General features: G+C 45.4%; 1 protein-coding gene across 1 annotated transcript in view; it reads left to right on the top strand.

Moving 5' to 3' along the window:
• Nucleotides 1-26,424, top strand: part of DNAH9 (dynein axonemal heavy chain 9) — a 326,713-nt gene that overhangs the window by 93,539 nt on the left and 206,750 nt on the right. Inside the window, 7 exon segments of the mRNA XM_045984493.1 lie at nucleotides 2,129-2,259; nucleotides 2,627-2,753; nucleotides 6,399-6,551; nucleotides 7,729-7,854; nucleotides 10,389-10,628; nucleotides 10,904-11,064; nucleotides 25,560-25,716. Of these exon segments, the coding sequence (XP_045840449.1) occupies nucleotides 2,129-2,259; nucleotides 2,627-2,753; nucleotides 6,399-6,551; nucleotides 7,729-7,854; nucleotides 10,389-10,628; nucleotides 10,904-11,064; nucleotides 25,560-25,716 (1,095 nt within the window).

Here is a 26,424-nt window from a genome sequence, read left to right as displayed (position 1 = left end):
ATTCTTTCTTCTGCCTCATTGATCCTAGCAGTGAGAGCCTCCATTTTTGATTGCACCTCATTAATAGCTTTTTTGATTTCAACTTGGTTAGACTTTAGTTCTTTAATTTCTCCAGAAAGGGCTTTAATATCTCCAGAGAGGGTTTCTCTAATATCTTCCATGCCTTTTTCGAGCCCGGCTAGAATGTTCAGAATCGTCATTCTGAACTCTTGATCTGACATAGTACCCATGTCTGTGTTGATTAGGTCCCTAGCCTTCGGTACTGTCTCTTGTTCTTTTGTTTGTGGTGATTTTTTCCGCCTTGTCATTTTGTCCAGATAAGAGGATATGAAGGAGCAAATAAACTACTAATAGGGTGGCAAAGACCCCGGAAAAATGCGCTGTAACCAAATCAGAAGAGACCCCAAATTGTGGGGGGGGGAAGGGGATAAAAAACAGGTTCTGAAAAAAAAGAAAAAGAAAAAAAAAAAAAGAAAAAAATTTAAAAAATAAAACAAATAAAAAAATATAAAAAAGAAAGAAAAAATATATATATTTAGATGAACTAGTCAAAAAACGTTAAAAAAGAAAAGGGTAAAAGTTTTTAAAAAAAATTTAGCAGAAGAAGAAAAAAGAAAAAAGAAAAAAAAATTGAAAAAAGAAAAAAAAATAAAAAATTGAAAAAAGAAAAAAAAATTGAAGTAGCTGCAAGACTAAAGAATCATGGGGAGAAAGCCATGAGTTCCGTGCTTTGCTTTCTCCTCCTCTGGAATTGCTCTGCTGTCTTAGGAATTGAATCTGCTTTCTCCTTGATAGATAAACTTCGTCCTGGCTGGATATTTTGTTGATCTTCTGGGGGAGGGGCCTGTTGTAGTGACTCTCAAGTGTCTTTGCCCGAGGCGGGATTGCACCGCCCTTACCGGCTGCCGGACTAAGTAATCGGCTCGGGTTCGCTTTTGGGAGCTTCTGTTCCCTGAACGCTTTCCGTAGAGTTCCGGAGGACGGGAATGAAAATGGCGGCCTCCCAGTCTCCGGCCCAGAGGAGCCGAGAGCCTGGGGCCCCACTCCTCAGTGCGCCCCCAGAGGACAGCACCCAATCACTCCCGTATCCCCAGCCTCTAGCCGCACTCCGAGCTCACCCAGCCCGCGACCAGTTCAAGGTAACCCCGAGCTGAGAGTTCAGTCCTCGGCTCTGTCTTTGCAGCCGGTTTCTCCGTTCTAATACCTGCGAGCTCTCCGACACTCTGACACCCCCGATCCTTCTGTGACCCTGCGGGGCCTGGGGCCACGCTGGCCCCGCGTGGGCTTCACCCCGGTTTAGCCCCTGGAGCAATGTCCCTCAGTGGAACAGACTTTTAAAAGTCCTGATTTTGTGCTCCGTTCCTCCGCCGCTTGCCGGGAGCCGGCCCCTCCCCCCGCGGTCTATCTTCCCGTCGTTTTAGATTCACTTCTCCGCCAGTCCTACCTTTCAGAAAGTGGTTGATTTTCTGTTTCTAGAGTTGCTGTTCTTCTTCTCTTCGCTCTCCCGTTGGATTTGTAGGTGTTTGCAATGTTTAGATAAGCTATCGAGCTGATCTCCTGCTACCTGATGTAGTCTCAGGCTGCTACTTCTCCGCCATCTTGACTCCTCCCAATATTGTTACTTTTTAAATGAATTAGCAGGGGCACTGGGGCGGCTCAGCCAGCTAAGTGTCTAATTCTTGATTTCAACTCTGATCACGATCTCAGGGTCCTGGGATTGAGTCCCATGTCAGGCTCTGTGCTCAGCTGGAGTCTGCTGGAGATTCTCTCTCTCCCTCTGCTCCTCCCCCTACACACTCTCTCCAAAAATAAATAGTATTTTTTTAAATAAATGAATAAACAAATATTTTTCAAAGTTCTCAAATTGAGCTTCCCACTAAGGAGACACGTTGGTGGATAGATTACCCACGTACACAAAACCTCTTTGCACTCCTCTGTGCTTTATCAAAAACAGAAAGGGGGTTTATGACGTTCAGGATAGTTCCTGAAGTTCTTTCAAGGTCGAGATATTTCCTTCTTTGAGTTTTAGGACATCCCCAGCACCGGTTTCAGCTTCTGACTTGCTTCACGAGGAGATCTCCAAGTCCGAGAAAGTGAAAGTTCATTTTCCCCTACGTGTTTATTTCAGGATTCCAAGAGGTTTGAAGGCATTGACAATGACTTTAAAGAGCTAGCCTATGCTGCCCAGAAGACACCCAATGTGGTGGAAGCCACAAACCAACCAGGTCTCTATGAAAAACTGGAAGACCTTCAGAGCAGGTGATGGTCTGCTTGCTGCTGCCCCTTTTTGTCCTGGGGAGGGCGATGTTTCCTTTTCCTGATTCTGTCTTCGAAATGCTTCCTTGAACTGTCCAACTGAGTGTGTGTGTGCGCGTGCGTGTGCATGCACGCTTTGATTTTCCATTACGTAAAGTAATTTCCATTATGTAAAGTAATGGGAGGTATTATTAGAGGCATTTATTCGGGTAGAAGTGCATCAGTGTGTATATTTGCAAATACCCATAAGTGTTTCTTGCCCTAAATCTGCATATGTTCCATACGCTGCATATGTCTGCATTTTGGTCGAGACTGTGCACCTGTGGGTCTAAGCCAGCTTCATCGGGAAATTCTGTGTCTGTGCCCTCAGGTTATACCTATGTGAGAAGGCCCTGGCTGAGTACCTGGACACCAAAAGGCTCGCCTTCCCTAGGTTTTACTTTCTGTCCTCTTCTGACCTGTTAGACACCCTTTCCAATGGCACAGCGCCACAACAGGTAAGCTGGGGGGAGCGCTAGTGGAAACATCCAGAAGGACGGAGGGGGCTCCGGGTGGGAGGGTTTCAGGTTCCCCGTCACGCCTCCTCTCTCTAGTGGTGTGTATATTTCAGACCTGTGCTCCCACTGGCATTTCTGATGCCCCCGGCCTGTTAGTGGCCACTGCCCCCTAAAAGGGAAACTCAGAGACTGGGGAAGGTTGAGGGGGGACGCTAAGCCTTTACAGAGAACACCTTTGCTCTGATTCTGAAGAGACATCCAGGACATCACTGTCCAAAGTTATAGCTCAGACTTCCACGGGGGAGAAGACTAAAGGTTGTATTCACTCAACATTTTATGATTTTTGTGGAAAGAGTGTATATGAGGAGCTCAGAATTTGGGGTTCCAGCCTCTGGCTCAGGCCACTCATTGGCCAGGTAGCCTTGGTTGGGTGTCCCTTCTCTTTGACCAACTTCCCTCATCTATAAAATAGCCACTATGCTACAAGGTTGGCTTTTTTTTATTTTTTCCCCCTCATATTAGAGTAACTAATTGGAGCACTATTGGTATTTGGAGTTGAGAGTCACTTGCGGGGCGGGGGTCTGGTTCCTTAGAATCAGCCAGAAGGCATGGGAAAATGCAGATTTCTGAGCCCTCTCCCCAGAGTTCCAGATGGTTCTGTCTGTCTGGGTGGGGCTGGAGAATTTGCATTTCTAAGGGTTTCCCTTGGGATGCTGCAGGTCTGGGGACCACATTTGACGAGAGAGTGACCTTCCTAGACCAAAAGTCTGAGTCTGCCAGGCAACGGATAGGAGGGAGGGATGATGTCTCCACTTCATGCTCCTGTAGCTCTCCTCACTTCTCACCCTTACAAGACTTCAAGATTCCTTTCTAGTTCTCTGCTTTTCTTTTGAAGCTAGCCAGTCAGAATATCCCCTTCAGAAGTGACTCGGATGAGTTCTTTTCCCCCTTCAGTGTAATTTCATTATTCATTTGAAGTAGAGTCAAGTTCATTTCTTTCTCTTTGCCTTGAGTTTTGGGGGTTGGTTCCCACCCTCGTTGGCTGGATTGTTCGAATATGTAGCATTCTAAAGTCAAACTGTGCAAAAAGGTATGTGGGCAGCACTCCTCCTCCTCGTCCTCCCCTCCACTACCTGTAGGTCGCCGATCCCCCTCATCTCTGAGTGCAGACATGAGCGGAGGTACGTTTACATTTGCACACGTACCTTTTCTTATTTCCCCTCCTTTCTCACACAAAAGGTACCGTGCTGTATCTACTTGAATGCCATTTTTTTTTTCCTGTACTGATGGGTCCTGGAAATCATGCCCTATCCATTTAAAGATATCTTCCTCATTTTTTTTTAATACAGCTGCATCACACCCTGTGGGCTATACCATGGTTTAGCCAGAGGTTGTTTATATTATTTTATAATTCCAAATAATATGGCATTGAATAACGTTGGGGTTTTGTACTGTTGGAGGTCTGCCTTCTAGGTACATTCCTAGAGGTGGGATTTCTGGGTCAAAGGTAAGTGCTGTGGGGTTGGGTTAGATGTTGCCCCATTTTCCCTCCATAGAAGTCCTAGCTTTTTGCATTGCCACCAGCAATGGACAAGAGCTTCTCTGGTGGAGCCAAAAGATGGCACCCATGCATTCGTTTTCTCTCTTTGTGATTAGCTCTCCCAATTCCTGAACTGATGTTTTGGGTTTGCTGGTAAGAAGCAAGTACTAAAAAGAGATTATCCCTAGAGGTAAAGCCTCCCCCCACCTTTTTTTCTTTTCCTATAGATGGAATTCATTCCAGAGCAGTCCAGGTATGGTGGAGGTGAAATATTTATCCCACTAACATTCTGGTTTGTAACTATATGTTCATTAGTTCCATGCGTAGGAAAAGTCCAAGATCATTGCCAGACCCTTTATACATGATGCCCTCATTCTTAAATATTTTTTATTTATTTATCACTTTGTTTGAGTAAATCCTTAAGTTGCTCCCCCATTCTGACAGATGAAGCATGAGAGGCTAACTCCTTAATTCTTTCCATAACTGTGACCCTCTCCTGTTTTTATGGGTGAGTGATCGAATGGTTGAGTTTGGAATTCACGAGTCATGGCAATTCCTCCTTACATCCCCTCAGATGCAACGCTGAGACATCATCTGAGACATCGTCTGAGACATCACCTGAGACATCATCTGAGGTCTACCTGCTTCCACCCCCCACCAAATCTTTCTAGCTTGGATTCTAATTTCTTTCTGTTTGGATCTCTTTAGAGATCAAAATTTAAGTTAAATTTTAATTCTAGAAGATTTGTATACATTTATATACTTTGTTCATTTTTCCAACACATGATGAGGTGTTTTTTTTTTTCCCCCAATCTGAAAACCAGGGATTTTGTTACCTTGAAAACACTTTCTTTTTGTATGTCTTAAAATACTGTTTCTATTCCATCTATCTGGTTAGTTTCCCCTTCATGGTTCCATAAGTTGAGATTCTGTCTTCTGTGTGCTATATACATTACATTCATGCATTCATTTATGTTTGCATATATTCACACAGATTTTCAACTCTTACCCCTCCTCCTTAGAATTCTTCCATGGATCCTCAAGCTCATCTGCCATACTGAATTTGTTTGTCTTGATTTGGCCCTTTATTATTTGTTGTTTCCTTATGTTATTTTCCTACCACTACCAATTCATCTTCACTTCGTATTTTGTAGGGTTCCTGATTCTTTCATTTATTTGATAACAAGATGGCATTTTTCATAATTACTCCTGTTTCCTTTATTAAAGCTTCTCCCTCCCTCTCCCCCTCCTCTTTCTCCCCTTCTTTCTCCTTCCTCTCCCTCTCCTTTCTTTCTCTCTCTCTCTCTCTCTCTCGGATAAAGAAGGATCCATCCCATCAAGATATTCATCCTGTCACTGTGGGTTCGTTCTCCTCAAGTACCTCACAGTTTACTTCAACACATGTAGAATTTCTCCTCTCATAGGCTGGTGTAGATTTGGGGTTACAACTCAGGGTACCATGAGTTCGAAGTCCCTATATCTCAAAAAGCCTTACCAAAGAGCAGCTTTCTACTAATTTTTCCTCCCCAACCTGCCATCTCCCTCACCTCAGGATTATGGTGTGGCTCTCCAGCAACCCTCCTAAAACATTCCTCTGGGACACTACCATAAAGGGCCTCTGTACCATGAGACAACACACAAGGGAGAAGTCCTGGCATGGCCAGGCTTTCTGACTGAGTTGAGAATGCTTGCTTTGCTGCACCAAAATGTTTCCAAAAGCTGGTGACTTCTCCATAGGCCACTGTCACCTCCACCCTCCTGCAGGCTCTCCTCTGCCTATCTCCTGAGAAAGAGGGTTTACGAATTAACCATCATTTTTTTCCCTCCAGTCTGTTCCTATTTAGATGCAAACAGACATGAATCCAACTTTTGTGGCTTCCTTGGGTGGTGGCTAGTCCATGATTCCCACCAACTTTCTATTCCTTTGACCACTCTACCCAACTCAGTCAGTTCTGACCTCATACCACCATCATTCCCACAAGCTTCCCTCTAAATGTTTGGTATCCAACCCTCTAATGGCTGTCAGACAGTAGACCTCTGAACAGTACTAATGAGCGTCTTCCTGGAAACATCGTCCAGTCCTTCGGCGTGGTTTCCCTTCATAGGTCCAGCGCCATCTTTCCAAACTCTTTGACAACATGGCGAAGATGCAGTTCCAGTTGGACGCTGGTGAGCAACCAACCAAGATAAGTCTCGGCATGTACAGCAAGGAAGGAGAGTATGTGGCCTTCAGTGAGCCCTGTGACTGCAGCGGTCAGGTAGAGTAGAAGTCCTGTTCCCTCCCGCCTCATCCCCTTTCCCTCTCAAGTGTCTGCATTCAAATACAGGCAGCCTCAACCTTCAGCATGGCCACCTTGACCTTGGGCCAGAACTGCTGTCTGTGTCCTGGGACTGCCAGCTCCTCTTGACTTGAACTGACATTGGAGAAGCTCCTAGTTCCTACTCTCCTCTCTCCAGGAAGGACACATGTCAATATCCATCTGTCTTTCTTAACCAAAGACCTGTATGGAGAGGAATAAAATGCACATAAACAACTACCCTGTCAATGAGAAAAGGACTTTTAAAATGATTAGCAGCACTGGGAGGCTTTAACATGACAACCCTCGGGGCACCCCACAGGGGAATCTGGCATGCTGACATCTTCCCCTGGAGAAAGTGCTCTTTGAAATCGGCCATTTCCCCAAGATGTCATTTCTCTGCACAAATACAGCTCAGAGTCTCTTCCTTCCACAACCCCAGCCTTGGGAAAGCCAGATCCCATCCCACTCCAGGAACTACCACCTCTAAGTCTCCCTTGTGCAATTCAAGAAGCACAAACCATGGGATGGTTCCCTCCTTAACCCTCTTTCCTGTCCTCTCCCATCACGGCTAAGGTATAAACCCTTCTTTGTTTCTTATGCTAAGTGATCCAACACAGCATTGTCCCTGGGGCTTCTAATTGAGTCTAGCATCATACCTGGAGAAAAGATCTTTTACAGAGGTCTCCCTTCATCCACATGTTTCTTGGAAAGAAATTCTAATTCCAGGAAATGATCATTCTTAGTTTTATAAGAAGGAACTCTGGGGTTTGATTCTGGATGTGTCCTTTGGTAGACCAGAAAGCATTTAGTTGGAAAATATAATTCTGGCTGACATCTCCATCCTCAGTGTGGAAGAGCTCGTGAGAACCCAGGACTTACTGACCTTGCTCAACCCAGATTAAAACTTCCTTAAATGAAGCCTCCTTTAACCTGCTGCTGTAACCTGTGTGTTCCAAATGGGCTTGTTGTTAATTAACTGAGCCTCATTCTCACCCATCAGTGTCCTGGGTCCAGAAACAAAATGGCTCCCTATGCCTTATGGTAGCCATCACGGTTGTACATTTTCTTCCCTCCCTCCAGGTGAATGATCATACCTTCTTCAGAACCCAGCATCTCACTCAGAGTTCTTTTTCAGGTAGAAATATGGTTGAACCGTGTGCTTGCCCATATGAGGGCCACAGTGAGGCACAGCATTACAGAAGGTGTAGTTGCCTACGAAGAAAAGCCAAGGGAACAGTGGCTCTTTGACTATCCAGCTCAGGTATTCTAACCAGGACCTTTGTGGGCCCCTGTCCTTGGCTGGGTCCTCTCTCTTGGGGGTCTCCTTCAAGGGACACCCGATCTTAAACTCACTATGTGCTTCAGTCAGGAGAGGCTGATCTGTGAAGGGGGTCAGCCAGAGGGAACAGGGGAATTGTCAGCCATGACCCACTCCAACCATTACCTTGGAGAATCAAGGGTTGGCCATCTTTACCCTCATGGCTAACATAGGGAGAAAATGTAAACCATTCAACTCATTGAGCCAGCCTGCTTGGGATGTCCCAGGATCTTCACTGAGCACAGGTGACCCCCAACAGGGAACAAGACATCCTAAGATATCATAACCCTGCCCTGGCAAAGTTAACAGACTGACGTGGAAGTCAGTCACTTACCAATGAGAGCTGGTACTCTGGGAGCACAGAGCTAGCTAGTAGGGTTCGGGAACCACCTCTCCCCTTCCCCCGCTGAGGATATGACATAGAAGCTGAGATTTGAAGTAGGAGCAAAGAAGTTAAAGATGAAGGAAAGAGCCACCAAGCATGGGGAGTGCCATGAGCGAAGGCTCAGAAGCAAGGAAGAGCATCTCGTGGTTAAGGAACCGAATGTGGTTGCAGCAAGAGGAAGGGGAGGAGGGAGTGAGAGGCAGCAGATGGGGCCTGCAGAGGAAACTCAAAGCTAGTTCTGTGCATCACATGAGGGATTCTCTCTTGCTTCTGAGATGTATCTGAACCCTTTCCAGGCTTTTCAGGAGGAAGATGAGAGAAAGGTATGAATTAATCAGAATTGTCTAGATGACTCTGACTGCACGGTACCTCTTGCCTTCCCCATTAGGGAAGGACGGAAGCTGGCACTGGTACATTTGGGAGTTGCAGATTTTTCCTGGTAATAGGAGCCATAGGAGCAGGGAGGGCCTCCCCCCATTTTGGAAAATATGTAGACGGAGATGAACACCCCCTTGAGCGTCATGCAAAAATGGGGTCGGCAAGGAGGGGCCAGTAAAGCAGAATGAGAAACGGTGCCTTTTTAGATAGAGGGAAAAGCAGGGAATGGTCATAATGGAAACCCAAAAAACTGTCGGCTGCAGGTGAGAGGTCAGTCATGCCATGCACTTGGCAGAGATCAAGCAAAATAAAGAGGCTGAGGGGCATCCATGAACTTGGTGCGGCCATTTCAAGGAAGTGCCAGGTGGTGTCATGGCGCCAGGGGGAGGAGACGGGAGAGGAAGGTGGCAAAATGTTGGCATCGAGTGTAGACTTGGCAGCGAGTGTAGACAAACAGAAGAAACGAGAAAGGAAGTCAGTACTGCTGACGGGAAGAAATATTCTTTTAACCGTGCCGCTGTTGTGTCACATTCAGAACATCCCAATAAGATCACAGCGCAGGCAGAACCGTGTGTCTAAACCCAAAGGCAAAATCAGATATGAGAGAGAAGGGTACATTTATATGACGGGTTTCTCTTTTTCACCAAGGGAAGCATTCCTGTCAGGATTCCTGTTTACCTGAATCAGAATTTTGGGCCAAGAAAATGTGTTGCCTCCTGCTATTCTGACAGATATCTGAAGCAGTGTCTCCCAGATCGAATGATACAACAGATGATCGATGTATCTAAATTCTCCACCATGAATAATCAAAATTCTGCCTTTTCCATCTCAAGTTTCTCAGCAAACAGAAGAAACGTTCATTCAAATCCCTTTTCCCATTTATTTATTTCGAACCTCTGAAAGACACAAGTCTTTCTGACATTGAACCTCTGAAAGACCACAATGAATTTTGCTGTAGATCACCTTGATCTTCAAAAGTTGGCTTTTTAAGGTGATAGGTTTTAATTAAAAAATACATGTAGCAAAAGTGTTACAGACAAGCAAAAATATGTCGCAAGTGATCATTGCTGGCTTGCTAAGCTAGAATACTCAGACCACAAGAAGTTCAAGAAGAGCAGAACAAAGTCTGAGTGCTCTTGAGATGGTCAGTCAGCATATTGTTAACCTCCTGAGAACAGGAAAGATGTTTCACCTGGGCTGTAGAAATGGAAAGATCGGTGTAGCAATTTCTTAAAAGCCACTGATATTGACCAGAATGACTCTTTGGTTGTTTTCAACCAAACAATACATTTTTTTTTTTCAAGAGTCGACTGCACTTTCCCACTTAGAACCACTTCTCACCTCCAAGGAGATGGAGACAAGTGGCTTGCTTAGTCAAGGTTAATTCAGTCGGTTCTGACCTCATACCACCATCATTCCCACAAGCTTCCCTCTAAATGTTTGGTATCCAACCCTCTAATGGCTGTCAGACAGTAGACCTCTGAACAGTACTAATGAGCATCTTCTGGACACATCGTCCAATCCTTTGGCGTGGTTTCCCTTCATAGGTCCAGCACCATCTTTGACAATATGGCAAAGATGCAGTGAAAGAGGGAGGGAAGGGGCTTACGTCACCAATGCAGTTTCATTCTGGCTTTCACTGGGGGTACATGAGTGGGCTGGTTTGGGAGACAGTCCTGGCGATGGCTTTACTAAGTGACTCCTCATGCCACAGGTGGCCCTGACCTGCACTCAGATCTGGTGGACCACAGAGGTGGGCATTGCATTTGCCAGGCTGGAGGAAGGCTATGAGAACGCCATGAAGGACTATTATAAGAAGCAAGTGGCCCAGCTCAAAACCCTCATCACCATGCTCATTGGCCAGCTCTCCAAAGGGGACCGGCAGAAGATAATGACCATATGCACCATTGATGTGCATGCCCGGGATGTGGTGGCCAAGATGATTGCTCAGAAGGTGAATACCAGACCAACAAGAGGGTCCCCCTTGGTGGGCAGCTACATCATGGACAGTGGCATAAGGGAGAAGCTCACATACAGCTCAAACATGGGGGGTGCAGATTCTGTGGCAGCCAAAGAGCTGGGAAAGGGTCATGGTGGCTGCCCCCAGGGTCAGAGCAGCTCATGGTCTCTGTGCCGTGGTGGGTTCCTCCCATGTCTCCTGTGGCCTGCAGGCCCCGTGCTGCCTGCTAGACAGTGACTCACCCCCAGTATTCTGCACCCTCTCTTCAGGTGGACAGTGCTCAGGCCTTCCTCTGGCTGTCCCAGCTGCGGCATCGTTGGGACGATGAGGCCAAACACTGCTTTGCCAACATCTGTGATGCACAGTTTCTCTATTCCTACGAGTACCTGGGAAATACGCCTCGCCTGGTGATCACGCCTCTGACGGATAGGTGAGCACGGGCATCAGCTCCCCAACAGGGAGCCCGACTGTGGTCTGCCTCAGGCCAGCTATGGTCAAGGCCACCATCACTTGCTACTTGTCTGCAGAGGTGGAGGGGGTTGGGCCCCACCACACAACACACGTAAAAATCAAACTGCAAAGGTGTAGGGCAGGGGCCTTCTCAGAACAAACTCCTGAGCAAATCAGGGAGCTGTGATTAGTCTTGAGGAATTACTAGGGAGCCACACACACCTGGGTCCTCACACTAGCTCTAACACATACCAGCTACTTGACCCTGAAAAGCTTGACCAAATTCTTGTTCTTGGTTTTCTTCTCTGTGGAACGGAGTTAGGAACTCACACCTCACATGAGGTTTGTAAGGACAAAAGACAATAACACTGTAAGGAGTTCAGAATATCGTAAGTGCTCAGTAGATGATCTTATTACTGCTCTTTTTTTAAAGATTTTATTTATTCGAATGAGAGAGAGCACAAGTAGGGGAAGGGCCAGAGGGAGAGAGAGAAGCACACTCCCCGCTGAGCAGGGAGCCTGACGTGGGACTCGATCCCAGGACCCTGAGATCATGTCCTGAGCTGAAGGCAGTCACTTAACTGACTGAGCCACCCAGGTGCCCCATTCCTATTTTCTTACCAATTGTCTGGCACATTTCTTGAGTACCTCTCACGCTGGGAATCCAATCAGAACTAGGGAGTCCCTGCCATGAAGGAGCTTATAATTTTTGGAGAACTGTAGCCTCTGACATTCATATTAATTCATGAATGAATTCATTCATTTATATGAATATGAATATGAATTCATTCATATTCTTTTTTTTATTTTATTTTATTTTTTTTAATTCATTCATATTCAATGAATGAATTCACACCAGTCCCTGAAGTAGTCACAGGGCATACAAAGGTGACTAGAACATTTCCTGTCCTTAAACTCCTATTCCAGTGAGGGAAATAAGAGCTACACAGACAAAAATATACATAGCCCAAGGGGAAAGCATGCAGCACCAGGTAAGATAGGGCTCACAGCCATTTGCCACCAATTTCCAAGCAAGTGACTTAGCCATAAGCCCTCCAAGTACTGGAGATCCTGCCCACCACAAGAAGAAGAGGACTGGGAACGCGCCAGGGAATGGGTGGCATCCAATATGGACCTGGGAGGAAGTGTAGGATTCCAACAGCTTCGCAGCAGGTTAGAATGACTTCCATGGGGTCCATGAAATTGTACAGAAATCTGTGTGCGCGTCGTCACTGTTTCTGGTGAGTCTACGGCATCCATTACTTGTGAAAGTGGTCTAGGATCCCCAGAAGCTGAAGAATGACCAATAAGCATTCTGGAAAATGGAATTTTGTGTGCAAAGGCATGGAAATGGGAAAATCCAAGACCTGTTCCTGGAAGAGGGGGTAGACTCTTGACTTGGGGGGATATGGTTGGTCATAAGCCTGGTAAGATGGGTAAGAATCCTGACTATAAGGTGTGAATCATACCTTCTTTACCCAGTAAGTAGTGATAAATTATGGGATATTCTTCATAAGAGGAGCAAAACAATGAAAACTCTACTTTTAGGAAGATTTATCTGATGGCACAGCCCGGGCAAAGGAGAGCGAGGACAGGCTACTGTAACTCTGTTGAGATTTCTGTAAAGTCTACTAAGAGTGCATACCCTTTTCCCTTCTATTTCCATTGAGCACTAAATCCCTTCTTCTCCAGACTGAGTTGCGTACCTGAATGGCTGGCTTGCTCTAAGTAAGTGACTTGCGGTTGACGAAGACATTGTCATTGTCTGTGAAGGTTAGAATGGCCACACAGAATCAGTGCCATCTTTTATTTAATTTTCTCTTGCCACCTGCCTTCTGGTCAGATCCTCAGTTGTGTTTCCAAGATACGCTGAGTGGAATCGTGATCATGGTACTCATGGGTCGAAATGGGATGTGGGAGTATCCCAACATCATCCATAAAACCAGACCTCATGGTTCATCTCTCCTCTCTGCCCCCATGCTGTACATTTCTTTAATTCATCTTCCTGCCCAGTTTGGAAGGACCTTCCACCCAGAGTCCCCCTCAGACCTTTCCACATCTACTCTTAGATGCCACGTTTTGGGGGGCGGGGAGCCCGCAGAGCCACATCATTGTCTCTGGTCACTCCCCACACACTTAGACTAAAATCGGAATTCCCTGTGGGACCTAGCAGTTCCTATCCACCGCCCCGACACCTCAGTCCCTGTACCCCAGCCCCACTGGCCTCCTTTCTGTTCCTTGATCCCCTTAAATTAGAACCTTCTATACATGGGGAGGGGTCCCTCTTCCAGGAATACCTTTCCCATGCTCACTGTTCCATAGTCACCTTCTCATCCTTTCATTCTGTCCTCAGACCTGAGGAGACCTTCCACGACCTCTCTTACTAAAATCCCGCCTCACTCTGCCTCCTCACACCCACACAGCAATAACCAAGATGGTTCCCAGTGTTTACCTTCTTCCTAACATCTCCACATTCTGCAAAGACCTTGCTTGCTTGTTTGTTGGCTATATTTCCCTTTGGAATGGAAGCTCTTTCCCATCAAGGAGCTTTGTCTGTCTTGTTCGTTGCTGTGTCACCAGCATCTAGCAGACCTTGAAATTAGTATGTCGAATGAATGATTGGTGGTTGAGAATTGAAGACCTAGACTGTGGGAATAGACAGGATCAAAAAAGAGGTTGACTCAGGAGACGGGCGGAGAACTCGTGCCTGGGGTCCCAAAGAAGGAGGAACAGCTACTCTGTCTTCTGCTCTGAGCTGGGGACCAGCAACTCCTCCAGGCCCCAGCTTAGAACAAAAGGCAGAGAACATCTGCTCTGAGAGAGACGCGAATTTCTCTGCAGCTGGGACAGTGTTGGCAACGACAGGTCTTGGAGGGGTTGGCCATCTTAGGGTTGTACTTGGCATTCACTTGGAATCAGTCCCTTCAAGGCGCTCATTTGGTGTGGCTCAAAGGAAAGGTTTTCCCGCCTCAAACTTCATTCAGAGTGGACCCTCTCATGTGTCTTTGTCTTAATAGTGACTCTCAGTAAGACACCAGCCCTAAGCAGGAAGGAAATCTGGTCCAGGATCCTCTTTGGCAGTGACTTTTTCTGCCAGCCTTGGAGGAGAAGCTAATAGTTGGGGAATTACATCACTTGCAACAGAATGATGAAGCCATTATATATTTGAGCCACTCAACTAATGTCTATCTCTTGCCCTAGACTATATGTTACATGGTGACATTGACCTTGATCTACTCACTGCTCTGCCGTGTGGGAGCCAACACCACGTGGGGCACCTGGTAGGCATTCAAGAAATTCACTCCAGGAGCAAATTCAGTGAAACGATTTCTGAGATTTGAGTATGTGTCCTAGCTTCCTTATACCTGTCAGAACGTATCTCCTTCCTTTCCACAGACATATCAGACATTATCATTCCAAGTGATAAAAAGTGCAAGACTTTCCCTTTCCCTGACTGAGCCTTCACACCCGCCCAAGGGTTGGAGAAGATAATTGCCTCGTTTGGGTTTAGAAGCCTCTAGTACTCTAATGCTGAACGCGTTGGAGAGAGGGAGAGGGTAAAGCTTTGACAAGGAATTATCTCTAAAACAGAAATTTATCCCCCCTTCTATGGAACAATGCAAATAAGAACTAGAAAGGAACATTTCCTGCAAATAATGGTGAATACTATATAGACCTTGACCTCGTTTTGCACCTTACTTGCTTTCCTGCCAAATTGGTACGTCGTGAATATTTATATGTAAAATTGTATTTTCCCATTGACTTCCATTATTAGCTCAAGAAATGTTTTGCCCAGAAAAAAAAAAAAGAAAAGAAAAAGAAAATGGCCTTAGCACAGAAAAATCACATTTTAAAGAGCGTTCACCCTTCGCTGGTGTGTAGCCTAAGTACATTTAATTCTCTCCTGCCGTAGGAATTAATCAAATGGACAATTGATCCATACAACCTTTGCACATTCATTAAAAGCATCGCCGCATTACAGTACATCCGACTCATTATGCCTATTTCTTTGGAATTTCCCACTGCCCGGATGGGACCTGAATATGTAAGTGAGTGCAGTGGCTTCACCACCGTCGTGGGGCTCAGGCCCAGCACTAAGCTGAAGAACTAAATGGAAATGCTTTTTCAGGCTGAACAAAAGCAATTCACATAAGTTGTTTCTCCACCTTTGGTTGACCTCCCCCCCCCCCGCCTCATAACTCCCCTCCCGTCACCTTCACACCCAGCCACCCCTTTCTGCCCTGCTCTGTGCTAAGTACTGTTTTAATCAAGTGCTTATCGAGTTAGAGTCCCTTCTAATTTCTCAGAAACTACAGCAAGCAGGTGCGATGTAATTGACCCAAGAGTCTTTGAGGGTGATTGGCTGGGGAAGGGCACAGCTAGCAAAAGTCCTGCACTCTCCAAGTTTTTCTCTGCAGTTTTTATCAGAAAACTTAGTGCTCTGTAAACCAAGACATAAAGTCACGCAGAGATGACCACTGTTAATATCTAGTCTGTTAACTTCTGCCTGGAGATTTTGACAAATCAATTGCCATCATATGCTTTATGTAAAAAATGGTAGATTGCTTTTTTTTTTTTTAATTTATTTGTCAGAGAGAGAGAGAGAGCACAAGCAGGCAAAGTGGCAGGCAGAGGCAGAGAGAGGAGCAGGGAGCCTGATGCGGGGCGTGATCCCAGAACCCTGAGATCATGACCTGAGCCAAAGGCAGCAGCTTAACCGACTGAGCCACCCAGGTGTCCCTGCTTTTTTTTTTTTTTAAACATAACCTTGTATCGTGTGCATATTCTTGAAACATTCTTCTGAATGACTCCAAGAGCTGATTTAACTTCTCTTCACAAGCATCCCATCATTTCTGTAACACACCCATAGTATGAGATGTTTGAGTCACACCTAAGCCTTTACTATTAAAAATGAATCTACCATGAACCTGCTTATACTTTTTTTTTAATGATATTTCTCATTATTTCTCCAGGAGAGATTCCAGGAGGCAGGATGATTAGATGACACATACTTTAAAATTATTCTTGAAACAAGTATCGTTCCCACTCTCACTGGCCGTTTATGAGAATGTTCACCTCTTAACATCCTTACCAGCATTCAGTATTATTGTTTAAAGTATTGTTAATTTTTTATGTCAGTATAGTATCTCACTTGGATTCGGGTGTCGTTAATTACTCACAGACTTGAGCATTTTTATGTGTTTATGGCTATGAGATTTTCCTCTCTTGTGAATTATGTATAACTATCATTGCCCTTTTTATTACTTTTATGTTTAGAAAGCCCCCCCATTTCAAGATCAACTTAATATTCACTATATATCTTAAAGATTTTATTTATTTATTTGTCAGAGAGAGAGCACGCACAAGCAGGCAGAGTGGCAGACAGAGGCAGAGAGAAAAGCAGGCTCCCCACTGAGCAAGGAGCCTGACACGGGGCTTGATCCTAGGATCCTGACCTGAGCCGAAGACAGAGGCCTTAACCCACTGAGCCACCCAGGCAACCCAATATTCACTATATTTTATTGTGGTTTATTTTATTTTTCCACTTTTCAGTGTCTTTGGTAAACTTTTTGACCATTGAGTTAGATGAGTGTTCTTACCAAAACATTTTTGGTTATAAGTGATAGAAGCCAAATCTGAGATAACATAAATAAAGGGAGGACCTGTTTGAGTCTAGCTTGCTCCGTGGTAGCAGCTCCGGGCCCAGACAGGGAACTCTCATCAACGGGACACTCTCCTGTCATGGCTCTGTTTCCTTCAGAGCATTGTCCTCTTTCTTGCATGGGTTTTCTTTGGATGGTAGCAAGGGTGGTCTCCCCGCCCATGACTTTGGGACTCCTGGTCCAGAAAGAAGAGGGATCCCTTCCCTGTCCTTCTCAGCACCATAGGTCCAACTCCTTCAGGGCACCCTGATGTGTCCCATTTAGATCCCGTGTCAATCTCTGCATCCATTACTGGAGCCAGTGAGCTCAATCATTTTGCCCAGTCTGAGCCTTGTGCCCACACCTGGGAAGGTGGGAGATACTTTGATTGAAGGCTGTGTAGACGAGGGCTCTTACCGTAAGTGTGTGATCTTGAGCAAAGAACACCCACAGAAACGATGGCAGGGAATACTTTATTTCTTTGGTTTCTAAGTAACTGACAGGCACATTTTTTAGTGAGTAATATGCCTTTTCCCTCACCCATTTATGATGTTTGCTGAACAACTTCCAAAATTCTGAGTTACCAAACTGTCTCAAAATGTCTATTCTGTCTCATCTTCATGCCCAGCATTATGCCATATTATTTAAAGACTGTGGCTTTGTCCTGAGTTCTATTTATATAGTTAAGGTCCCACATCATCTTTTATTTTTTATTTTATTTTATTTTTTTTATTTGATAGAGAGATCACAAGCAGGCAGAGAGGCAGGCAGAGAGAGAGGGGGAAGCAGGCTCCCCGCTGAGCAGAGAGCCCGATGCGAGTCTTGATCCCAGGACCCTGAGATCATGACCTGATCCAAAGGCAGAGGCTTTAACCCACTAAGCCACCCAGGTGCCCCCACATTATCTTTTATATATGTGCTATATATATATAAAATTTTCTTTGCTCTTCTATTTCTTTTCAAATGAACTTGAATCGTTTTTTTTCTTAAAGATTTTATTTATTTGACAGAGAGAGACATGCCGAGAGAGGGAACACAAGCAGGGAGAGTGGGAGAGGGAGAAGCAGGCTTCCTGCCAAGCAGGGAGCCTGACGGGGTGCTCAGTCCCAGGACCCTGGGCTCATGACCTGAGCCAAAAGCAGATGCTTAACTACTGAGCCACTCAGGCACCCCTGAACTTGACTCATTTTTTCGAGTTACAGAATATAAATGGTTAGGGTCTGGTCAGCAAGCCTTAATATCTTCCAGTTAATTTGGAAGGAAGAACCATTTTTGCAACATGTGATATTTTTATGTTGCTCCCTCTCTTGAACTATGTTTGAATATCTTGCAGTTACATCAGAAAAGTGTCTAAGTATTGTTATATGGGTTTTGAGTATTTCATATTATCACTAGGTATTTTTTAAAATGCTGTTGCTATATAAGGTGGTTTTTTTCCACAATATATGTTTTTAAACAACTTGATCGAGGTTTCTTTCATGCATCAGAAAGTTTTACCCTCTCCAAGTACACCCCTGAATGGTTTTTAGCAACTTTACCAAGTGGTGTAACCATCACCATAAATCAATTTTACAACGTTTTTATCCCCCTCGATAAGATTCCTAATGCCCGCTTATGTGCCCATTCCTGTCCCCAACCCCAGAAAACTCACTTTCTGTCTCTCTAAACTTGTCTTACTCCAGACATTTCTTAGAAATGGAGCCATACAATGTGTGGCCCCTCGTTTCCAGCTTCTTTCAATTAATGCACAGTCCCGGGGCTTCGTCCGTGATAAAGCATGTGTCTGTAATCTTTTGCTTTTTATTTCTGAATAACATCCCATTTTATAGACAGGACACATTTTGTCTATCCAAGTACCCGTTGATGGACACTGAAGTTATTTCTGGTTTGGGGCTATTAAAAATCATGCTGCCGTGAACAAGTCTTTGTGTCAACGTAAGTTTTCATTTCTCTTGGGCACACACCCAGGAGGGGAATTGCTGGGTGGTACCACTGTTTCATGCTTAACTTTTTGGGAAGCCGCCAAGCTATTTTCCAAAGTGGCTGAATCATTTCACGCCCCCACTAGTAGCGGAGTATAAGTGCCCTGGTTTCTCCACAGCCTGGACAACTTTGTTGTTATCTGTCTTGTTTATTACAACCATTGAGTGGGTGGGAAGTAGTATCTCGTCAGAGTTTTAATTCACATTTCCCTAATAAAGATGTTGAGCACCTTTTTATGAGCTCATTAGCCATTTGGAGATCTTCTTTGGCATAATCCCATTCAAATCTTTCCCCTACTGTTTGATTGATCTCTTTGTCCTCTCCTTGAGTTGTAAGAATTCTTTGAATCTTCTTGTTATATTGCACACATGTTCATAGTATCCTGTCCCAGTCTCCTGCTTACCTCTTCTCTTTCTCGATGATGGTGTCTTTTGAAGTGCAGAAGTTGTTAATTTTGATGAAGTCCAGTCTGTCCGTCTTTTATGCACCATGCTTTAGGTGTTGTGGCTAAGAAATCTCTGCTTAATTTCACCATATCTTTCTTTATCTCTCTTTTCACTCGCATATAGGAGAACACTGATTTTTATAAATTCTTCTTTTATTCTGCCCATCTACTGCCCTCTGTTAAAAATTTGAAGAATTTTGTTTCGGATTCTCTTGAGTTTTCTAAGTGACTTCTAGAAGGTCCACTCATACTCGAGACATACAGCATAAAGCATAGTTGTACCAACTCAGGTTTCATACTAGGTATGTTGTTATTTTTTTAAGATTTATTTATTTCCTTTGAGGGGTGGGGCAGAGGGAGAGAGAATTCTCAAGCGGACTTCCCATTGAGTGCAGAACCCCAGGCAGGGCTCAGTCTCGTGACCCAGGAGGTCATGACTTGAGCTGCATCAAGAGTTGGATGCTTACCCAACTGAGCCATCCCGGTGCCCCAGTGTGCTGTCATCTTCGCTGAAGAGATCACCTATCAGCCAATGCTCTCAGTTCTTTCTGTCATGTTTTGAGAGCGACATTTACCAGCTAGTGTGGGCAAAGAGAAAGATGAGCGCTGGGTGAGGAAGGATCTCAGAACCAAATGACATAAGAAACAGATCGTAGGGGCGCCTGGGTGGCTCAGTGGATTAAGCCGCTGCCTTCAGCTCAGGTCATGATCTCGGGGTCCTGGGATCGAGCCCCGCGTCGGCTCTCTGCTCCGCAGGGAGCCTGCTTCCTCCTCTCTCTCTGCCTGCCTCTCTGCCTACTTGTGATCTCTCTCTCTGTCAAAATAAATAAAATAAAATCTTAAAAAAAAAAAAAAGAAACAGATCGTAGAATTGGGGGCATCTAGGTTGAGGACAGCATTCAAAATTTAAATATTCAAGTGTTATCAGAGGGACAGATTTGTTTTAGGCTGATGCTGAGGACAGTCTTCTTCTGTTGATGGTGTTTCTCGTTTTGAGCCTGGGACCTCTTAAAAGCCATGGATCTTTTTTCTGTGGACTGCCCTCTAACCACTTCTCCCCTCTCCCCTGTTCTATATATGCATAAGCCCTCAAAGATTAATTTACATTTATCCTTCCTAAAGTTCACATTGTTGGGTCAACCCCATCATTTTCAAATGTTGAGATTATTTAGAATATCAAACTATCTTGTATATAATCAGTTATGTCTTCATTCAAGTTGTCAATAGCAATAACAAACAGCAGGGACCTGAGTCCTGCTGATTTCACCAGAGGCCCCCCCTCCAGGGAGGGATTGTTGGAATCCACGTTCATTCCACAGTTATGATTACTGAACGGAGTGGTAGGGAGAATTCCAAGAACGTGATCTCCAGGGTCCTTTCCTCTTGTTTGAGCTCCTCTCCTTTGAGTACAGGTGAAAACCGTAAATATCATGGTATCATTCCCATGAAAACATTTTGTTTTATGGCAAGAGGGAAATTATTCAAGGTAACCATATGAGACCTTGAAAGCAGAGCTTTCTACTGGCTGAGGACAGAAGGGGAGATTGGAGAGATTTGAAACCTAAGAAAACTTTGACATGCCCTTGTTGATTTTAAAGGCAGTGGGAGCCATATACAAAGGTGGGAGCATGGCCTTCAGGAGCCAAGCCATCCAATGCCCAATAGCAACCAACAAGGACCTCAGTCCTACAAATGGTAGGAACTTAATTCTGCCAAGAACTTAAGGGAGTTAGGAGGCAGATGCTTCCCCAGAGTGTTCAGATAAGAGTCCAGCCAACTGATAACCTTGATTTTGGTCTTATGAGACCCTCCATAGAGAAGCCTTGGACGTCTGACCTCAAAGAGGGAGGCAATAAAGGAGTGTTATTTTAAGCCACTTAGTTTATGGTGATTTCTTACACAGCAGTAGAAAATGAATACAAACCAGCTATGATTTCACCAGCTCTAAGATTAGTCAGACCACATTTCTGGGATAGCAACAGACTATTTATAGCTGAAATCAAGATGCCTTGGCTTTGATGTTTTCTCTAAGCTGCCAATTGAATAACTGTATCAAAAAAGAAAAGCTACATTGTATGTATTTGTTACCTTAAAAAATAATACCTTAAACTTGGATTGGCCTTCTCTTTTCAAGGCCCCTTCCTATCTCTTGTCTCATCTTACCCTCACAAAAGCCTGCTGGGGGAGATAAGAATAAGACCTATAGAAGTCATTTGCCCAAAGAGAACAAGATTGACTTCACTTGATATCAGGAAAGCCTTTCAAACAATTACACAGGCCCACTGTGGAAGGGGCTGCCTTCTGGAATCCTGCCCCTCTGGGGGGAAGAGGCTCTGTGGTCCTCTTGGAAGGACTTGATGGGAGAGAGCTTGGCTTGGTAAAGAGGCCAGACCCCTGAGGTGTGTCCCAGCAGGAAAGGGTCTGCATGTCCAGGAACAACCAGACAAAATTAATCTGCAGGCGTGTTGGGCCCAGTCGGCCCAGTGAGAGCGCCTCCTACAGGAGTCCCTGCCATTCCCACAGTCACTATTGGTTCAAAGCAGCTTGGTGCAAAGTCAAACCCACATGATGGATTCCAGAGACATCTTTTGAAAGGCACCAAGGGTTGTGATCCTGGTGGAATTGCTCACTTTGTAGTAGAGGCGACTCTGACCTCCATCTGACTCCAGAGTCCTTGCCTTAGACCACGGTAGCGTGACCCACCATCCTCCATGGGAAGACAGACACAGACTGAAGCAGATGGCTTGACAGTTAGAGACGGACAAGCCAACAAGACCCCAGATGGAGTGTGAGAGTAGGGGCTGGTGTCCCTAAGGCTTGGGACAGCCTGCTGGCCAGGGACCCAAGATAATGGCAATCCTCATGCAGAAGAGGGATATTGTTCCTTTGTGTTTTTCTTATGGCCCAAGCTCAAGGCCCACAGCCTGTGCCCGAGTTATTTAGGGCACCTTAGCCCGATTCCCTTTCCTGAACCTTAGGCTTCCCATCTATAAAATAAAAGTGTTGGATTAGCTGATCTCAGAAATCCCTTCTAGTTCTAGAGTTCTGCTATATGGGAACAAAGATGTTCTTTGTGTTTTGTGTTTTGCACTCCCCCCCTCCCACCCCTAAGTGCTTCTTCTGGAAATAATCAGAAGCTCATAGAAGCTCAAAATGAGATGGACACCCAGTTCCAAGGATTTCTTTCCAGATTCTGGGAAAATTCTATTTCTGTGAAAACTTGGACTTCTAGATACCCAGATTCCTTGAGAGCCTTGCCCTGCAGAGAGAAGAGGTCTGGGATTGCTCTCCAGCCAGCAGAGGAGGACAGAGAGAGGGTGGGGGAGAGTGGGGAGGGGAGCGGATGGGAGGCTGGGATTCTGCCAGTCTTCTTGCCTTTTCTCCTGCTACAGGGCTGTAGCAGGCCCTGGATAGTTCTGGCAGAAGCGTGAGGCTGGGAAGCATGCAAGGCACTGGGGCCAGTCTGGAGGCAGAACCCAGCCCACGAGGGCAGCTGTGGTTAACACTGCATGCAGGCCTCCATGATGATCTAGTTACCTGGGGAAACTGCTTTCCTGGGTTTCACATACACTTGATCTTAGCCAAAAGGCCGAGAAGCGATCCTGGGTTTCACATACAAAGGCTGAAATACATATGGGAGTTTTTGCGCTCAGTTGAAGAAGAATTCAGGGACTCTTTTTAAGTCTTTTCAAACCCAGTTTGCTTCTAGTGGAGACACAATTCCCATCTGGCATAAAGGGCATTAGCCTGTGGTTTCAGGTGAACTCTAGACATCAGATTCAGAAGCAGAATTCATTTTGGAAGTTCCCTTGGTCAGCACCTCCTGGTCCAGCCTGCAGGTGGAGATCCTGTGTATTCATTTGCTAGGTTTTGAAAAGTTAGGCCAATGGCACATTTTTAGTAGCTTTCTCGAGGTATAATGTACGAACTCTACAGTTCTTCCATCACAAGTGTGCAATTCAGGGAGGCCTGGCTGGCTCTGCCAGGGAAGCATGTGACTCTTAATCTTGGGATTATAAATTCGTGCCCCACGTTGGGTGTAGAGATTACCTAAAATCCTAAAACAAATGTATGATTCAATGACTTTTAGTAATTTGTAGAGCTGTACAACCATTACCACCATCCAGTTTCAAACTTGGCCATCACCATTTTCCTGGTCAATCCCAAGTCCTCTTCCCAAGCAGCCACTGATCTGCTGTCTGTCTCTGTGTTTTCCAGACATTGCATCATTGAAATGATGCACTACAAGATATTTTGTACCTTTGGCTTAGCATAATGCTTCTAAAGCTTCCCCCTCTTATAATATATATCCATATATACTTCATTCCTTTACATTGTTAAATAGTATTCTACTGGACAGATACATCACATAATTGTTTACCCATTCACCATTGACGGACATTTGGGATGTTTCCAGTTCTTGGCATTAAGAATATTGCTGCTAGGAACATTTCTGTGTAAGTCTTTATCTGAACATAAATGCTCATTTCCCTTCAGTAAAGTCCTAGAAGGGGAATTAGTGAATCATACAGTAAGCTTTAAATTTTGTTTTTGTTTTTGTTTGGTTTGGTTTTTGTTTCTTTTAAAGATTCGTTTATTAAAGAGAGGGCACAAGAGCAGATGGGGAGAATCCCAAGCAGACTTCCTGTTGACTGTGGAACCTGACTCGGGGCTCAGCCCCCTGACCATAGATCATGACCTGAGCAGAAACCAAGAGTCAGATGCCCAACTGACTGAGCCATCCAGTTGCCCCAGTAAGCTTTACTTTTTAAGAAACTGTCAAACAGTCTTCCGAAGTAGCTGTACCATTTTCCATCCCCACACACGTGTATGAGTTTCCTAGTTTTTTCACATCCTTGCCAACACTCTTGACCATAGTCATCCTCGTGGGTACATCGTGGTATCTCACTGTGGATTTGACTCACATTTCCCTAATGACTAGTGGTTTTGAGCATCTTTTATGTGCTTATTACCCAAAGGCACATTTCCAACTAAGTGGAAAGGCAAGTCCTTTTTAAAAGTATCAGAAACAAGGGGGGCCTGGGTGGCCCAGTCAGTTTAGCATCTGACTCTTGCTTTTGGCTCAGGTCCTAATCTCAGGGTTGTGGGACTGAGTCCTGAGTCAGGCTCCACGCTCAGCGAGGAATCTGCTTGAGTTTCTCTCTGCCCCGCCCCTTTCCCCCTCTAAAATAAGTAAATAAACCTAAAAAATAAGAAGTACCAGAAAGAAGCTTAAAGTTGATTTTATTTTGTTATTAGAAAAGATAATCACAGGAGGGTTAAACAGATACAATGACTGACCTTGTCATTCATGAACTTGTTTCATCAATAATTACTGAGGGCCTAATGTGCCCCGAGCTCTACTAGTCTCTGGAGATGAAACAATGAATGAGACATGGCCCCACCTTCATGTCCTCATGAAGATCTAGATGAACAGTGTGTGTGGCTTATATTGTTGGGAGCTGGAGTGGAATACAGTGGAGGAGGAGCTCATCCAAGGGGCATCTGCTCACTTCCCCACCCCTGAGAGGTCCAGGAATACTCCTAAGTGGGGGAAACCATGTCAAACATGAGACCCAAGGGGACAGTAGCCACCAGCTGGGCTATTGACAGCTGTGTTGAAGAAGAACATGACTCATGGACAGGAAGGGCTGGGGCTAGATGGGGGAAAGAAAGAGGAACAAGTGCAGTCCTAGTGTGTCTGGCTCTACACATTTACTTGAACTGCTGTAACAAAAACCACAGTCTGGGTAGCTTATAAAGAGCAGAGATGGATTTCTCACAGTTTTGGAAGCTGGCGAGTCCAAGATCAAGGTACCAGCATGGTCATGTTCTTGTACAGGCCCCTTTTCTGGCTCATAGCTGCCGTCTTCTCCCCATGTGCTTGCATGGTGGAGGGGACAGAGGGTCCCTCGGGAACCTCTTTTATAAGGGCACTAATCCCATTCATGAGGCTCCACCTTCATGAGCTAATCACATCCCAAAGGCCACACCTCCCCACATCATAGTCTTTGGGGGTTAGGATTTCCGTGAAGGAACTGGGGGCTGGGGCATGCAGACATTCAGAATGTAGCATGGACACGTGAGAGCAGCTCTCCATGAAGACACCTTGGGGCACTGGGGCTGGAGGGATGGAGAGATGGTCAATGAGCAGGTACAAGGTCAGAAGGCCTGTCACTGAGACTGCGATGCCCTTGAAGGATCTGGTGACCCTTCAGAGAGTTCTCCCCACAGCGCTGAGGGGAACAGGTGGGAGTGGGGGGCTCTGGCTTTCCTTTACAAAGGCTTTCGGGTCTCCCAGGACCTAGAACCTGAGGTCTATCTCCCCAGACCCAGCAGGGCCAGAGCTATTGGTCAGGCCACCTAAGGCCCTGGCAGTGACCTCCGCCTTCCTGTGTTCCCCAGATGCTACATCACCCTCACCCAGTCTCTGCACCTGACCATGAGTGGAGCCCCAGCAGGACCCGCAGGCACGGGCAAGACAGAGACCACCAAGGATCTGGGCCGAGCACTGGGTATCATGGTGTATGTGTTCAACTGCTCAGAGCAGATGGACTACAAGGTACGCCTCAACTCAGGGCGGGGCAGTGGGGGAGCGGGACTAGGAACTGGGTGGCAGCCCAAATTGAGGTCCAGGTTTATTCATGCCACCCTGGCCCAGCTCAGAGGTCCAGGCACAGAGGTCTCTGCTGGCTTCATCCCAGGAGACCTGAGGATCTCTGATCCCTGGAGATTGGTTACCTCCCTGTAAGCCAATGAGCTTCATTTTGAGGTCTCTTGCCACCTGTACAATGAAGAGGCTGAGCATCTATCCAAAGGCCTACACTCACTGTTTGACCTAGAACCACAGAAGGGCTCACAAGTGACTCCCATGAAGTCCTCACATGGAAGTCAAATTTGTGCTTCTCTGGAAAAGTGGACATTTCCCCAGTATTTCTACAAGAGAAAAAGACTTTTACAAGGGCAGGTGTGACTTCTGAAGGAGACTAGATTAACTTCCACTCCAACAAGTGATACCCATGAAGGTCAAGGGCAAGACCAATGTTCTTCATTCAGGCACTCATTGTTTTACTTTTTAAAATGTATTCCAGGTTCTGTGTCCTAGAGAAAAGCAAGAGGAACAAGAGGTCCATAGGTCACTTCTTAGCTAGCAAAATTCTGCTAGAGGTCATATAGATTCTTTTCTTTTCTTTTCTTTTTTAAGTGTAATAAGATTGTCTCACTTTCTCCTTATTTTCATTTTGTTTTATTGCATTATTTTGGTAAATTA

Source organism: Meles meles, chromosome 18 (genome assembly GCF_922984935.1).
Source record: "Meles meles chromosome 18, mMelMel3.1 paternal haplotype, whole genome shotgun sequence".
Taxonomy (NCBI): Eukaryota; Metazoa; Chordata; class Mammalia; order Carnivora; family Mustelidae; genus Meles; species Meles meles.
The sequence above is the reverse complement of the archived record's forward strand: the minus strand, read 5'-3'. Positions and strand labels throughout refer to the sequence as shown.